Genomic DNA, 15,744 nt, shown 5'->3' with positions numbered 1-15,744 from the left:
GTCCTGAGCAGTTAAACTGCCCACTGTTCTTCAGAAAAATCCTCCAGGTCCTGCACATTATTTGGTTTTCCAGCACCTTCTGTATATTTGACCCCTTTCCAACAGTGGCTATATGATGTTGAGATCCATCTTTTCACACTGAGAACAACTGAGGGATTCGTACACAACTATTACAAAAGGTGCAAACATTCACTGATGCTCAAGAAGACAACACGATACAATAAGAGCCAGGGGGATGTAAACTTTTGAACAGGATGATTGGTGTAAATTGTTATTATTTTGTTTAAAGATCTTATTTTTTCATTTAGTACTGCCCTTCAGAAGCTACATAAGATATTTTTCAGCAGGGTGGTCAGAACAGAGGGTGAAGTCCCATCCCAACAGATCCCAACAGAAAGATCACTTTCTCTGGCTCCGCCTCCCATTCACAAACCGGTGCTCGACCACGCCCCCGCTTCCACAAAACCATTATTTATTTACAGCATACTTACAAATGGCACAGCTAAATCATTTCAGTGACAGGATTTTAAAAATCTATTTATTTCATGCAGTAACAGCATAACACAGGATTAAAAAATAAAGATCAACATTAATCTCAATATCAGTATCTATTATACAACGTAACACAATACACCAAGTAAAAATATCTGCATACTCAGTAGTATAACATTTTCTATTTCCGTCTACCTTTTCCCCCTGCTTATTATGCTTTATAAAAAACTCTACCATTGTTTCATGTACCTATCCATGCATCCATCACATCCTTTCACTTTTCCTCTCTCCGCTTATTATAGTTAAAGACTTTCCCAGGTGTCCAGGGCCAAATGTGGCCCAAGGCTTCTCTGTTAGAATGTAAGGCATATAGGCAAACAGCAAGACAGAGAGAATTTCACATAGACTGACAGACAGACAGCTAGAGAGAGAGAGAGAGAGAGAGAGAGAGAGAGAGAGGCAGATGGACAAATATACAGGCAGACAGACAGGTATCCAGACATCCAGACACCTCTTCACCTCATTTCCTCCTTTTTTGTCTATTCAGCTCATCCCAATTAAGAGGAGAGGGCAAGAGCCTTAACCACACCACTGCAATGCAGATGCTAATTTATTAACATGCCCCTTCTGCACAGTATCAACAAATAATTGCCCATATAGCTGGGTATAAACTAAGAGCTGTTGAATATGGAGGTGAGTGTGTAATTTCTAAAACATCTATACAATTAAAAAAAATTTAAACGTCTACTAACATAGTAAATTTTTCACCTCTGTTTTTGTTTATGTTATATACAGCTGTAGCCTGAAATTAGCAGCAAGGATGGTGTGGTCTTCCCATCTTGGGTGCCAGGCCACTGGTGCTATGTGTGAGTCTGCTTAGATGTTGAATTACTTTAACATGCCAGTTGTCTACACAATAAATTTTAGAGTGAAATCAGCAACATTTTGCTTCCTATTTCTTGACATTATGTTTTTATTATGACATTATTTCCTGACAATTAACACATGATGGAAATTTTTCAGATCATGAAGCCAAAATTGAGAGAATTGTATTTTCTCAATTCCCTGAGAAGCCCAGATTTTAGTGATGGCATGTACACTGCCATATATAGGTTTTGCTCAGAGTGGCATGTTAAAATTTTTTTAATGGTCTATGGTTCAGCCTGGTTCTACATTCTGTCTTCTTTTTTCCCCCTTTTTGGCTTTGTTCTCGTGAAATCCTATACAATTTGAGAAATACATTTTACTTGCAACAACACAATATATTGATCAAAATTTTGTGCATCCTTGAAATTAGAAGAAAGCCATGGAAAAAGTAAAGGTGGGACAGTTCCTGTTAAACCCTGCCTTTACTATTTTCTGTTCTGTCCTTGCTCCTCTCATATAGGTTTGTGAGGTAGTTCCTCTTTACAATCCCTGTTTATAGGTTGACTGTAATTAGTGAATATCTTGACTTTTTTTTTTTTAACTTTCAAACATGTATTTTGACAGTGAACTTGCTCAGAGCATGTCCTGGGCCATGGACAGAATTCTCCTTGAGGACCTTGATGTATGTTGTATTTTTACACTAAAGGTGATTGAATATGTTAATGGTTTTTAATCAATATTTACTGAAGGCTCTGGAATAAATACAGTCAGGTCTGTAAGTATTTGGACAGTGACACAATTTTCATAATTTTGCCTCTGTACACCACCACAGTGGATTTGAAATGAAGCAATCAATGTGATTGAAGTGTAGACTTTCAGCTTTAATTCATGGGGTTTAACAAAAAAGTCATTTTCACAGGCTCAGAAGTAACTGGACAATTTTCACTTCTACCTCTGAGAAAGTCTTTTTTTTTTCTTTTTTTTTTTTTAGGTATTTACTTGTCATATCATATGTGTGAGCTTTGCCTTTTATGGAGTTTTGTGGATGTCACCAAGTCACTAAATGCAAATCAAGTATGCCATGCACAAGCCTGGTAATTTTATGAGTGATTGGCATTCATCAACATATGCATGCAAGTATGAAGAAAATCAGTATTTCTGAAACTTTTGTAAATCCAGTGGAAATTTTGGTTGGGTTTTACACACAACTTTACTAAAGGATTGATACATGAGGCCAATCGATGTTGGTACAAGCTGATTTAGGTGACCTTCTCTCAGCTGCAGCCAGCCACTAGAGGCCCTCAGAGATATTTTAACTTCACTTTTGACTCAGTGTTACTGCGTCCATTCATATATACAGTCATTTTATGCCCTTAATGTTCAATTCAATTTTCTTTATATAGTGCTTTTAACAATGGACAGTGACACAAATCAACTTTCAGAAATTCTACTATAAAGTCAAAAAGTGCTAATTATGGTAATGGGAACTTGAGTATTAGAATCATTAGAGTTTTAACTTTAAGTCTATAGTATCAAAGTGAAGTTATTAACTGCTCAATGTTGGAGACATGTGAGTGTATGTGAAATAAACAAGACTTTTTGTTTCACTTGGCTTTATTTCCACAAACATTAGCTTCTTTTCATTCTCAGTAAGGCTGCAGTACTCACATTCATTTGCTCAGACTGAAGTGAATGGGGTGAGACTCCTGGATTTTGAGTAGTAAATCACATTCTATTTGAAGCTGCCTGGTGAGGCCAAAAGTGCTTACATTACACGAATAATATCACCAAATTATGACTACTCACAATGTCAAGCTATAGAGGTAAATGTTAAGCTATAGAGGTAAATGAGAAAGCAGAGTAAATGGATATCTTTCCGCCTTGCCATGGGTTTAATTTTCACATGCATGAAAGATGTAAAAAAGTTTTGCTGTAAATAAAGGCCACCACTGGTGTTTAAAAGGTGACTGGTTGACTTCATTTGGTCTAAAACCATGTTTTTTATCAGTATATGACGAGTATTGACTGGTTATATATTGAATTGTGTGAATGAAGATGATATAGAAAGCATCTGACAGTTTGCTTAAATGTTATGGTTAAGGCTATGTTGTTAGCACCATTGCGCAGTGATAGTATGCACCCCATTCAGAATCACAGTATTGAGTCAAAATGAATGCCAATATTTTCTTAATATTAATTTTTTCCCCATCAGTAGTGAATATCAGATTAAAGGCTTAAACACTTTAAAAATTTCATTCTTTATATTTTGTTTATGTCCCACTCCAGCCTGCACATTCTTGGATCCTCAATTCTCGAACATCTCAGTTAGATTCCTTAGAGTCTCGTGGGGTGTCTTTCTCCTTCGTGGACTCCTTCACCACCTGAACAGGAAACAGGATGATGCTATTAGTACTGAACAAAACTGTGAAAAAAATGTAAAGTTTGGTCCCACATTTCATAAGCTGAAGCTGATAAATTTTCCTTCTTACATTTTTCACATTGAATTGTCGTTATATCAGGTCATCAAATCAACCTTGCAATTTGTTTGTCCCCCTCTACTCTGCCTATCAGTGGAAAAGGACCACCACAGGACCACCTTCTTCTCTCTCACTCTCTGTTTTTCTCTGTCACTCCCTCTTGGTCTGTCTCTCTCTTTCAATATGTCTCTCTCTCTCCTTTTCCTTTTCAGTCTCTTTTGCAGTTCCTGTCCCTCTCTTGCTCAAAATCATTTCTCTCAATCTGTCGCTCCCATATAAGTATCTCTCTTTCTTTTCTAGTAAAGCTCAGTTTATTTGAGTCTTTCTGTCTTGTCTTCTCCCTTTCATTTTCTCTTTCTTAGTTCCTTTCTTTGAGTCACTCTTTCAGATGTTTCAGCCTCTCTGCCTGAAAAAGTGGCCAAATACTGTAGGTACAAAAAACAAAGCAAGACAGACTTCATTGTCACATATACAAGTACAGTGAAATTATTTTCTTCGTATATCTTAGCTTGATAGGAATGTGGTCAGAGTTTCCTATCCTAGCATAGCATGGCATAGCATCCCTGGAGCAGAAAGGGTTATGGGCCTTGCTCTAGGGCCCAGATCACACAACCTAGAGCCTCAACCACTGAGCCATCACTGGCCCAAGGAAAGAAGGTGTACCTAATAAACTAGAAACTTGATGTATATCAAAGCTAAAGTTTATTAAGATGTAATATAAAGTAATATTAAGATGTCTTTATCAATCCATTGACCTGGCTTTATATGACACTTGTATAATGTGGAATTTAAGTCCCTAATGAAGAATTGTGCAGACATTACAATACATAACCTCTCTGAAACTGAGTAAGAATCCACAACAAGATGTCTTACCTCTCCATCACGGGTCTCAACGGTTTTGATCACAACTTTTTTGCCATGTCCAACATCAGCGGGCAGGTCATAATCTATCCAATCAGAAACAGAGTCATGGGGTTCAGCTAGAAGAATAAACCATCTAACCGCATTTAAATCATACATTCGTATGAGCAGTATTTTAGAAAGACAATAAGAAAAAAAAACTTAGTTTGTAGACAATATTTAGCTGAGAATTTTGCTGACTTACCGCCATTGCGCATACCGATTGACGTTATGTTCATGACAGGAATAGCAATTCTGAAAGAACACAATAGGCATAAATATAACAAAAATATGCCATGTTTGCTGTATGAAAAGTAAGAGGAACATTTTTCTATCATGTGGCACATCCCAAACTTACGTGTTCAAGAGAGGGGTTCCAATTAAAATTCTATATAACAAATCACTGTTTGAGGAACCTGGTTGTTTGGTACATTATATGTAGCACAACACTGTATACAAAGATACTTTTTTCATGAAGAAGAGCTGCTAGAAAAGAGAATGCCATAACATTGCTCTATTGCAGCCTGTTCAGTAGCTGGTTCACAGGCTGCTTGCTAAATGAGCAAAGAACGCTAATAAAAGACACCAATCAAATACAATGTCTAGTGATATGTTATCAATTTAATTACAGAATTATTTAATCATATGCCAAACATTTGTAGACCACTTGCCTGAATTGTTCAGTCAAAGGAATTTGTAAACTCTAAATCTGTATAATTTATGCATTATTTATGCACTTTTTTAGTATTTGTAGAAGAAATAGCAGTTATGCATTACCAATGTAGTAACATAACGAAAAACTGTAGCCATAATTCCTTTGTACTATATTGGTCTTGTGTTGAAATATTTGGATAAAATACCATAGGAACAACTTGGGTAAGATGCTCTATCATGTCTGCGTCATTCATCCTTTTTCACCTTTTTTCAACAAAAGTTCAATATTTGCATTACATAATCTTGAATTTTAAACTCAGCAACTACACTGGACTTCCATCATGGATTTTTCATTTTATCACAGAACACATGTCGAAATACTGGTCTGTGGTAATCGTCCATACCCTCTACAGATGCAGTAGAGGAGAACAGGTTGAAAATAAGTATTCTTTTAAAACTGACCTATACTTGCAGTGCATTATGGGAATTTCTTGGTCACCAAGACCAAACTTGACCAAACATGAAAACCTGCAAATTATTAAGGAATCTTGTTAGAACAGATTCTGTGCATCTAGCATTTGGGCTGGTTTCAGTAAGTGTACTTTCTAGACGAGACCTAGCATTTAAGGTGCACCCATTAACTATCCGATAATTTATGTGTGTATGGTCTTTTCTATTTTTTTGGTGATGCTGGTGAATATTTCTAGCATCCAACTTCCCTCTTGTAAATATATAAAGTTTATTCAGTTTCATTCAAATCAATTACCTGCTTTCCTCGCCTTCTAGTAACTTCCTGTAAGTGGCAATCTCAATATCCAGAGCCATCTTGACATTAAGCAGGTCCTGATATTCCCTCAGGTGACGGGACATTTCGTCCTTCAGGTGGCGGATCTCTTCCTCCAGACGGGTGATGCTGTCCTGGTAATTTCCAGCCTCCACTCCAAACTGGTCCTCCATTTCCCTCATCTGCCTCAGCAGAGCCTCATTCTGTGACACACCAATGTAGAATTAGTTGTGAAATAGTACATAAAATGATACAATACAATATCTGATTACAGGACAATATTAAATGCTTTTTTTTTTTTTAAAGTGGGATGATTAAGAAGCTTGTTCTTAGCCCTCTTTGTTTATAATTTTTTTAGAATCACTGCTCACTGCTTTAAGGTTTTAGTTTATGGTTTAAAAGTGTGGATACCTCAAAATTAGCAATATTACTATGCATTTGATCTAGCCAGAACAGCGATGAACAGCTACAATACACCCAGTTTTATTTAAAAGCCAACTCATTGGAACTGCTATTTGCCTAGCATATATCTCTAAAAAATTACAATGTTTTCTTTTATAGTCATATTTCATGCAATCTATCTGGAAATAATGTTTTATTTTTGTGATGTCATTATGCCTATTGTTAAAGCATGTTAATAATATAAAGAATTCAGACTTCCTTATCATGGTATACCATCATACCAGTGCACTGTCCCATCTCTAGGCAGAAACTTTTAGCACTTCTGAATAATTATGTAGAAACCAAAATGCAAAATGATAATATCCCTGCCCTTATCAAAAATATATTAAATTTACAAAAATAATAAAAAATAAATAAAAAAAATAATCTAACAACAAATTCAATTACACAATCTCCCTTTACAGCAAATGTAGCCTATTACTATGCAATGGAGCAGAAAAACAAAACAAAACAAAAAAAGAAGCATCTCATATATAATTAGCTGCCTATCTAGCTCACCTAAAACCCATTCAGAAAATGTCTGTCTCAACCCATATCCAGTTCTTCAGTAATGTCACCCAGATGTGCTGATGTTGTTTCGGACACAATGTGGCTTACTGTAATCTATAAACATGAACAAAGCTTCACTCCGTAGCTGAATGCTGTAACGTTATAGGCCAGCCATCTTGGACAACATGAATCAAAGATTATGTAGACTAACAATGTCATCTGAAGCAAGTGTTTGGCATGGATTTTTGGAGGCTTCCTTTACTTGTTTGCTACATTGGCTTTGTAGCAAACCATGGACACCATCTTGGCTAATCGAGTATGTTTGGGATAAGGAGAACATTGTGTAATTATTTCAATAATCGATTCTTTTAACATCACAAAATTGTACTACTCATAGTGTAAAGCCATAGAGTAATGTCACCTGAGTAACTGAGACCAGAAAGCAAATGTGGGGAGAGCTAGTACATAGTTCACTAGAGATCTCCTACGTTCAGGACTGTGTAACTGCAATTGTACATGCCAAATAATCCTAATATTTTGTAGTTATTTGTGGTTAATGATAGTCATGCTCAGTTGAAGTTAATGTTAGTAGCCTGACATTTTCAACCTCTACAGATTTCATTTCATGATGTTGCAAAAAAAAGAATTTTGGTTATCAACAAATGATTGTTGTGCTACATTTGGGTACATAGAATAAGATGAATTACTGCTCAAACACTGTCACGTGTCAAAAAAATGATCTGAACAGCATAGGATTTGGCATGACGTCATTGCATACATCACATGCAAGCTGTTCGAAAGTTCAGCCTCAACTTAAAATGCCTACCTGTGTCACTCTGCAGTGAACAATTACACATGAGATGAAATAAAGCTTATCTGAGCTCACCGTGCTCTTCAGGGCGTCGATCTCACAGTTGAGGCTCTGAATCTGCCTCCTGAACTCGTTGGCCTCCTGCTTGGCCTGTCTCATGGCATCAGCATTGCGCTTGGCTGAGTCGGTAAGGTCAGTAAACTGCAGTGCAAGAACAGAGAGAGTTAGATTGCTGCTGCCAGCATGTATAAGACGCTGGTTATGTATATTGTTTTCAGTCACCCAGGCCATTTTAATTGTCTAACAGTAACATATTAAAGTGTCTTGAGTTATAAGTTTGAATTTATGAAGCCTGTTGGATTCAAAACTATAACAAATGCCCACTTACATAGTCTTATTACTAAAAGACAGGCTTCTGTTTAGGTAATTTTATAAACCTCTCATAAATGTACAAAACACTCCCATACTTATTCAAATGTTATTGCATTTACTAGCTTTTATCTATCACATTTATGTGAATGTCACGAGAAAAAAACATCAGGATTCATGTGTACATGACATTCTGATGTGCAATGGAGTAAATTTTGAATTTTTTGTTTGTTTATAGTTGTTATGTGAATGTGAATTTTTTTATGCTTGCATGAAATAGATTGTGTGAAAGCATTGTGTGTATCTGAGAGTATTTTACCTGAATTGGAGAAGTATGAAATATGAAACAATTGTATGTGAAGAGTTATGAGCATGTGAGAGCTTCTTGTGTGTATGTGATTGGAGCGACTGTTAAGTGTGAGGGCATAGTGTGTGTCTGTGTGTAAATGACAGCATGTGAGACCTTTTTACATATGTGGGAGAGGTAAAACTAGTAAATGAATGAGCATTTTGTGTGTATCCTGTATATGTATAAACACTGAATAACTGCTTTAGTGGTGCCTCAGAAGAGGTTGTGCACTGCCTGTCATGGTGTGTGTTGGCCTTCTTCCTCCTCACCTTGGATTTGTACCACTCCTCGGATTCCTGCATGTTCTTTGTTGCAATGCTTTCATATTGAGCCCTGATGTCCCTCAGAGCTGCAGTCAGGTCGGGACGGACTGTGGCCTCAACCTCCATCTTCATCTGCTGGGTTTCATAGCTCACTTGCACATCTTGGATTTCCTATGGGTGTAGGATACACAAAAAAAACATTCTTCATTCTTCTTCCAAGACTCACATAATAAATGATTAATTTTGCTTTGATTATGATTTGTTCACGCTGAGATTGTAGGTCATTTCTTCTGTCCTCCACCTTTAAATTAACTTATTTATTATTTTTCCTCAGTTGCTCTATTTTTCCAGTAACAGATTGTTTCCTTTTATTCAGTTCCGTTCAATTCAGACTTTACCTCATCATGCAGCTTCTTGAGAAATTCAATCTCATCCATCAGAGACTCGATTTTCCGCTCCAGCTCCAAACGGGCCAGAGTGGCATCATCCACATCCTGCAAGTACACACAAATAATATTAAATAAATAGTGCAGCCCAAAATTAATTTTTCACATTTTTTGCACAAGTGAATTAGCACACTAATTAGCAATTAATGTGTTGTTTTTTTGGGGCGGGGGGTGGGGGGCAGAGGTGAGTTGGCTGGGGTTTGTCTTGGCGGGGACCGTATGTCCCTACAGGTATAGGAATATCTGACAATTTTGACCTTCTTTTGCTTTCTGAGGTTAAAGTAAGATTTAAGGTTACTTTTAGGTGTAGCATAGAATTAAATATCTACATTAATAATTATATCAGTTGATAGTCCTCACAAGTATAGTGAGATAAATGTGTGTGTGTGTGTGTGTGTGTGTGTGTGTCATAATCACCTTTCGGAACAGGACCAGTTGGTTCTCAGCATCTTGTCTTTTCTGAGTCTCCTCATCCAACCTGCAGCACATAAAGGAAGTAAATCAATGTATTTTCTAGAGTTATCAGCTATATATGCACATTATACAGCCATTATTAGTTATTTATAGTCTGCCATAAACCTGTATTAGTAGTTATAATTTGTGACACACCATCATTGAAGTTTACTGTCAATATAAATTGGTGTTTTTCTTGGTTTTTTAATAGTTAGTTTTTTTTAAATAGTTAATAAAAGAAATTAATTTTTAAAAATGTACTCAGAATAATCTGGGCATGTGTTTACCAAAAAGACTTCCCATATCAGATTCATCTGTCCAGTGGAAAACCAAATATTTCATGTCTAATCAACTACATTTGTGGTAAGGGGAACATATTAGTTATCAAAGGTCACAGGTTTATATTAAGGCACTTGTTCTAGTACATTATCATTTCTATAGTAACAACTTACACAGAGATTTGTATAGCAGACACTCCACATACACAAATAAAAAAAGTGTAATTGTTGAAATGGTGACATTTTCTGTAAGAAGACGTTTGTTTAGCATTTATGAAAGGAGTAATAATAATAATAATAATAATAATAAGTTTATTTTATATAGCGCCTTTCTGCAAACTCAAGGTCACTTTACAATATGAAAATAGATAAACATGACAGCAGACAAAGAACAAAGGAAATAAACAAGAAATCCATGGCATGAGTCAGATCTTACAGTCAGAGATCAGAAAAACAAGAAAGAAAAAGATTTGTTTTAAGGTGGGTTTTGAAATCCTGTAATGAAGAAAGATCACGTATGTTTTTGGGAAGAGAATTCCAGAGTGTGGGGGCAGAGATACAAGACAAGGAGTCTCCAGTGTCAGTGCATTGTCCATTACCTGACATTGGAAAGTCTTCAGGACAGAGGGCACTTGCTTGGTAACATGACAAGCTGTGTTTTGTCCAATGACTGTATATATAGGTGGAGGTCATAACAGAGATTCAAAAGTGAAGCCAAAATGTCTCTGAGGCCATCTAGTGGTTCGCTGCAGTTTAATTTTTAAACCCCCTCTTCCCATGTTAGTGAATGGGAAAGGACACAGAATTCCATTTTAAGTTACATCTCCACAAATTATTTTGGGAATGCATTTATATATGATATACGCGTTTTATAGGAGTTGTTTGATGGTAAATAAAGGGGCGTGGTTGATGTGGTGATTGACCGGTTTGGACATGACACTCAAGCCTGATTAATGTGTATGCACTTTCCAACACGCACCACTTTGAGTTATCTGATGTGCCACCTTAAGTTGCTCTATAGGTAATATCTTTTACAAGCACTTAAGTACAAGTACCATGTCCATCACCAACACTGGTGGGTGAGAGCGGGACCCACAGCCTGTCCTATCATATCTACTGTGTATGCTCAGTCTCCAAGGTATCTACTGAACAGAATCTGCCTCCAACCTTTCGCAAGAAGCCAAAAAGGCTTCAAAACTGCACAATGGGAGTGAATTGTGCCATGTTATCCACTCATATAGTATACGGTCATTGGTTTTGTCGTATTCACTTCAAGAGAGAGTGGCAGGTATGGAAATGACTGTTAATAGCTATTATAACATTACTGGACCAGGGGGTGCTCTGGTTTCCTCCACCAGTCTAAAGACATGCGCTGTAGGCTGATTGGCATTTCCAAATTGTTCGTAGTGTTTGAATGGGTGTGTTTGTTTCCCAAGTCCCCTGGGATAGGCTCAAGCTCCCCCGGGACCCTGTGTAGGATAAGCAGTATGGAAGATGGATGGATGGATGGAGAACCGGAACTAACTAGATATGCCACATGACAAATGTGATGTGTCATTCTTTAATAAATAAAAACTTGTTAGTGTTGCAAATTGCCAAAGAATAAAAGACATCAGAAGAATAAAGACGAATAAAACACATTGGGACATGCTGTCAATGGAAAATAATCAGCTTTGGTTGGTTATTTTCCTTCAACAGCATGCCATGTTGTATTTTATTCCTTACAAATTGCATAAATGCTTATTTGCCCATCTCATCTATAAATAAAAAAGTGGTGCATGTTAAAAGTGGCATAGACGAATAATTGTTCCTATATTTATGCACACCAAAAACCTAGGTGTGCATATAAATAGTGCATTGACAAAACTGCACAAAATCCCCACTTACCCTCCTTTCTGGTAATAAATTGGTGGTCCCAGGTTGGTTGTTTTTCAGGTTTTAATAGGACTGTCATATCACATCTGTCCTGCTGTCTCATGTCCCTGTCCTGAATAAATGAGGTCCCAGATGGCCGGGAGCCAGAGGATCAATTAGCTAATGCAGCAGCCACTAAAAGCATTTGGGCCCAGAGAAATAAAATTGGGGTCAAGCCACCAGCTGAGCTAATGCACTAAATCAAGAATGCTGTGGAGGTGACACCCGTAAAAGTGAATTTAGCAATTTAATCAAGGTGAGTTAACTACACCTGAAAGCCTGGCTAGACAGCATGAACCTTACCCTGGACAAATCACACAGGAAATAAGATTAGCTGTGACATTGCTGTTATTTCTGTCTTTAAACAGTTCTTATATAAAGCTGTAGGTTTTCTTTCTCTGTTTTGAACATGTGACTGTATTCTTTTTCTTCTTCTTCTTTTTCTTCTTATTGTTATTATTGTTATTAATATTGTGAGCTATCTGTGTGCCTGCTGTTTTTAGCTCAGGCCGAGTCATCCTATGAAACCTGAGATGGAGACGGGCGTGGCCTGTGTGTGTGTGAGTGTGAGACTGTGTGCGTGTGTGTGTGTGTGTGTCTGGGCTGTGGCTGACCTTTTATTTAATTATTGCAAGAATATGCCCATTTGTTCATTTTGGTACCTGGCAGCAGCCCATGAGCCCAGGATACCCAATAGCTATAATGGCGCCTCATATATCGAACAACATTGATTTTTCCTTTGGTTCCTTTTTTTACTGTCTCCATCATTCTCTCTCTCTTTCCACACCCTAAACACCCTCGCTGACCCCTGACAACAGCTTTAAGTCAGTTTATACCCAAAGACTGTAGATATATTATTTGATCCTTGTTCCATCTATTTGTATTTCTTTGATATTAGTTAATTAGTTAATGTCAATGGTTAATTTCTTAGATTGTCCTTAAAGTCTGTCATAGTGTTATAGAGAATGTTAAGAAAGTAAGCTTTGTGGGTGTTTTTAAATCAGGACTTGATTAACCTGGCTGAATTGTAGCTGTTCGGTGTTTTAGTATATATTTGTATTAATTTTCTTGTATGTAACATACTACCATGGTAAACTATGTAATATACTAAAATATATTGTAATATATTTTATTTTATGTAATATATTTACAATATATACAATTCTACTTATATTTTGAAACATAGGGACAATATATTGCAGAGTATTTTGCAATGATGTGTTCAGTTAAGTGCTTAATAGGAACTAATATAGCACCTTAAAATAGTATATAAGATTCAAATCATATTGGTTGTCGCTTATCTTGGATTACTGCTGACGCTGGATGTTAGTGTAGCATAATGTATGGTAAACACATATTCATAAGATACCGATTTAAGCACCTCTGACTTGTAAAAGCCACCCACACTCCCAGAGTGGCCATAATGTGAAACTGATGCACGTTACAGCTTCCCTTTGTCTCATTGCCGTTCCCACCCAGTGCCACACCCGCCCCACGGTCTGATCTGAGACACAGCCTAAATGATTAGACTTTTGAGAAATATGATGCCGCCAAGGGTTTGTTCGTATGTCTGCAAACATCTGTGTGTGTGAGCATCAGAAGGGAGCATATCAGTGATGTGAGGTGCAGATATCAGAACCATCTAGAATTCCCACGACCACGCCCAAACATCCTGAAAAATACTTCTGCGTCTGCTCTCCTGCCGGAAACTGCCTAGCTTTTCGAGTGTCTACCCAGAATTCATGGTGAATTTATTTGTAAACACATATGTATGTTATACACTATACACCATTTTTATTCTCCTAAACTGAGGTTAAGGTTACATATAAATTACTTTTCTGTTTTACATTTCAATATTATATTTAATATCTGGCCAGAACATTTCGGTTACGTAAGTTAATTCAAAGGTTGCATTTTGTTAGTTTTAGTTTACTTTAAGACAGAGTTCTTGTTTAGAATCTGGATAGAAGTTTTAAGATACTTTGGATGGCTTATACATACTCTTGTACATGAAAGTGGCTGAAAGAAGGCTGAAAAAACCATGCAGAATTATTATTTAACTCTATTTTTTTTTATGTTTGACTAAGTATTTTACATACTTTAATCTCTATTGTTCATGAGCCATCTTCAGCCATTCAATGATTCTATTCCCAGTGACTTCCATAAAGCTTTTCAGATCTATCAGAGAACTTTCTCAGATCTCTCTCACCTCTGCTTGAGCAAGGCCAGATCTTCAGCCATGTTATCTCTGTCCACCTGGATCTGGTCACGCTCCTTCCCAATGAGCTCAACCTGTCTGCGCAGCTCCCTCATCTCCTGCTGGCAAAGCTGGCTGGCGCGATTTGGCTGGCCCTGCTGCTGTTTGCCCTTGTACTGGTTGAGCTCGTGGGTGAGCATGGCATTCTGCTGCTCCAGGTAGCGCACTTTCTCGATGAAGCTTGCGAAGCGGTCGTTCAGCTCCTGCAGCTCCTGCTTCTCATTGCTGCGCGTGCTGAGGAACTCCTGGTTGATGCTATCAGCCAAGGAGAAGTCCACTTTGTCATAGGAGAGACGAGGAACTGACGGAGCTGGAGCACTGGAGCGAACCCGGAAAGTCCGGGTGGACATGGCGGCTGGAGCCGGGCCCAGGTAACGGGACGAGTATGAGGTGTAGGAGGGCATGGCGGACATAGGGGTAGGTCCACCAAAAGTGCGGCGGTAGGACGTGCGGATCGTCGATTGACTCATGATGGCTTTCTTTTTTCCAAAACCACTTCTCGTTCTCCCTCTCAAGGATCTTTCTGCTTCTGTGCAGGGATGTCTGGCAGTGGACGAAGCTGGGCAGCAGGAGCAATAGGACCTCCGTGTGAGGAACACACAGGCTTTTATACCTCTGAGTGAGTCATCTCTCCTCCCCCAACCTTCCAACCCTCACGATCTCTCCATCCATTGTCCATCCATCTTTCTTCCACATGGCCTCAGCCACTCCCTCCCCACAACCCTTCTCTTCTTCATCTCTCTTTCCTCACTGCTCTCCTCCTCACCTCCTCTCTCTCTCTCTTCTCCTCCATCAACCCCCTCCCTTTTGTCCTGCGCTGCTGGCACAAGTCCTAAACATCTTCTGGATTAAGACATCATATCTGAACCCGTTGCCACACCCTGCTGGCTTTAACAGCATCTGCAACCACAGATTCAACACAAAACTCTTCTCCTTCAATTGTGATCTTTTTTAATGTCTAATAATATATATATATATATATATATATATATATATATATATATATATATATATATATATATATATATATAAAACACCAGACAAAACAATAAAGAGCAAGGTTTGTTATTGAAATACAGTCATGATAGCAACTGTTTTTCATTTGGTATTAAATATATTCATCAAACAACTGTGGAAAAACAGCTCTTTTTGTCCTTCCTTTTCCTTTGAGTGAAAGTGAAAAGTATTGACGTTCTCAGAGCACAGCATAAGGCATGACTCTGCAATCCTACTCCTGAGCACCAGATTGCAAAGTGCTGTATCACATTTCTTTTCTGGTCTCATCCTTGTCACAAAAACTGATGTAAAGCAGCTGTACCGATAAAGATCACAAGCAAATAATGAAAATTAAGATACCCACTTTATGACAATGAGTGCAAGATTAAACACTAGCTTACTATTTTTCCAGTGCAAAAGGATTATTAAAGATACATGGTATATTACAAATATACTGTGTAAATATACTGTATTGTATATCAT

General features: G+C 37.7%; 1 protein-coding gene across 1 annotated transcript; it reads right to left on the bottom strand.

The window, feature by feature from the left end:
• Window positions 1-2,955: 2,955 nt before the first annotated feature.
• prph (peripherin) lies at window positions 2,956-14,860 on the bottom strand. The gene is made up of 9 exons (XM_026932892.3): window positions 14,218-14,860; window positions 9,781-9,841; window positions 9,316-9,411; window positions 8,924-9,088; window positions 8,012-8,137; window positions 6,157-6,377; window positions 4,942-4,991; window positions 4,710-4,783; window positions 2,956-3,740 (listed from the first exon to the last, which is right to left on the bottom strand). Exons 1-9 carry the CDS (start codon window positions 14,733-14,735, stop codon window positions 3,681-3,683), a joined length of 1,371 nt encoding a protein of 456 aa, XP_026788693.1. The 5' UTR covers window positions 14,736-14,860; the 3' UTR covers window positions 2,956-3,680.
• Between the last annotated feature and the right edge of the window lie 884 nt (window positions 14,861-15,744).

This window comes from Pangasianodon hypophthalmus, chromosome 20, assembly GCF_027358585.1.
Source record: "Pangasianodon hypophthalmus isolate fPanHyp1 chromosome 20, fPanHyp1.pri, whole genome shotgun sequence".
Classification (NCBI taxonomy): Eukaryota; Metazoa; Chordata; class Actinopteri; order Siluriformes; family Pangasiidae; genus Pangasianodon; species Pangasianodon hypophthalmus.
The sequence above is the reverse complement of the archived record's forward strand: the minus strand, read 5'-3'. Positions and strand labels throughout refer to the sequence as shown.

Bases quoted from the DNA above. Each gene is read 5' to 3' on its own strand.
- prph (XM_026932892.3), bottom strand. From the start codon at position 14,735: ATGAGTCAATCGACGATCCGCACGTCCTACCGCCGCACTTTTGGTGGA. The intron at 4,992-6,156 runs GTAATTGATTTG...GTGTTCTTTCAG, and splicing joins CTAGAAGGCGAGGAAAGCAG to AATTGCTATTCCTGTCATGA. The intron at 4,784-4,941 runs GTAAGTCAGCAA...CTGATTGGATAG, and splicing joins AATCGGTATGCGCAATGGCG to ATTATGACCTGCCCGCTGAT.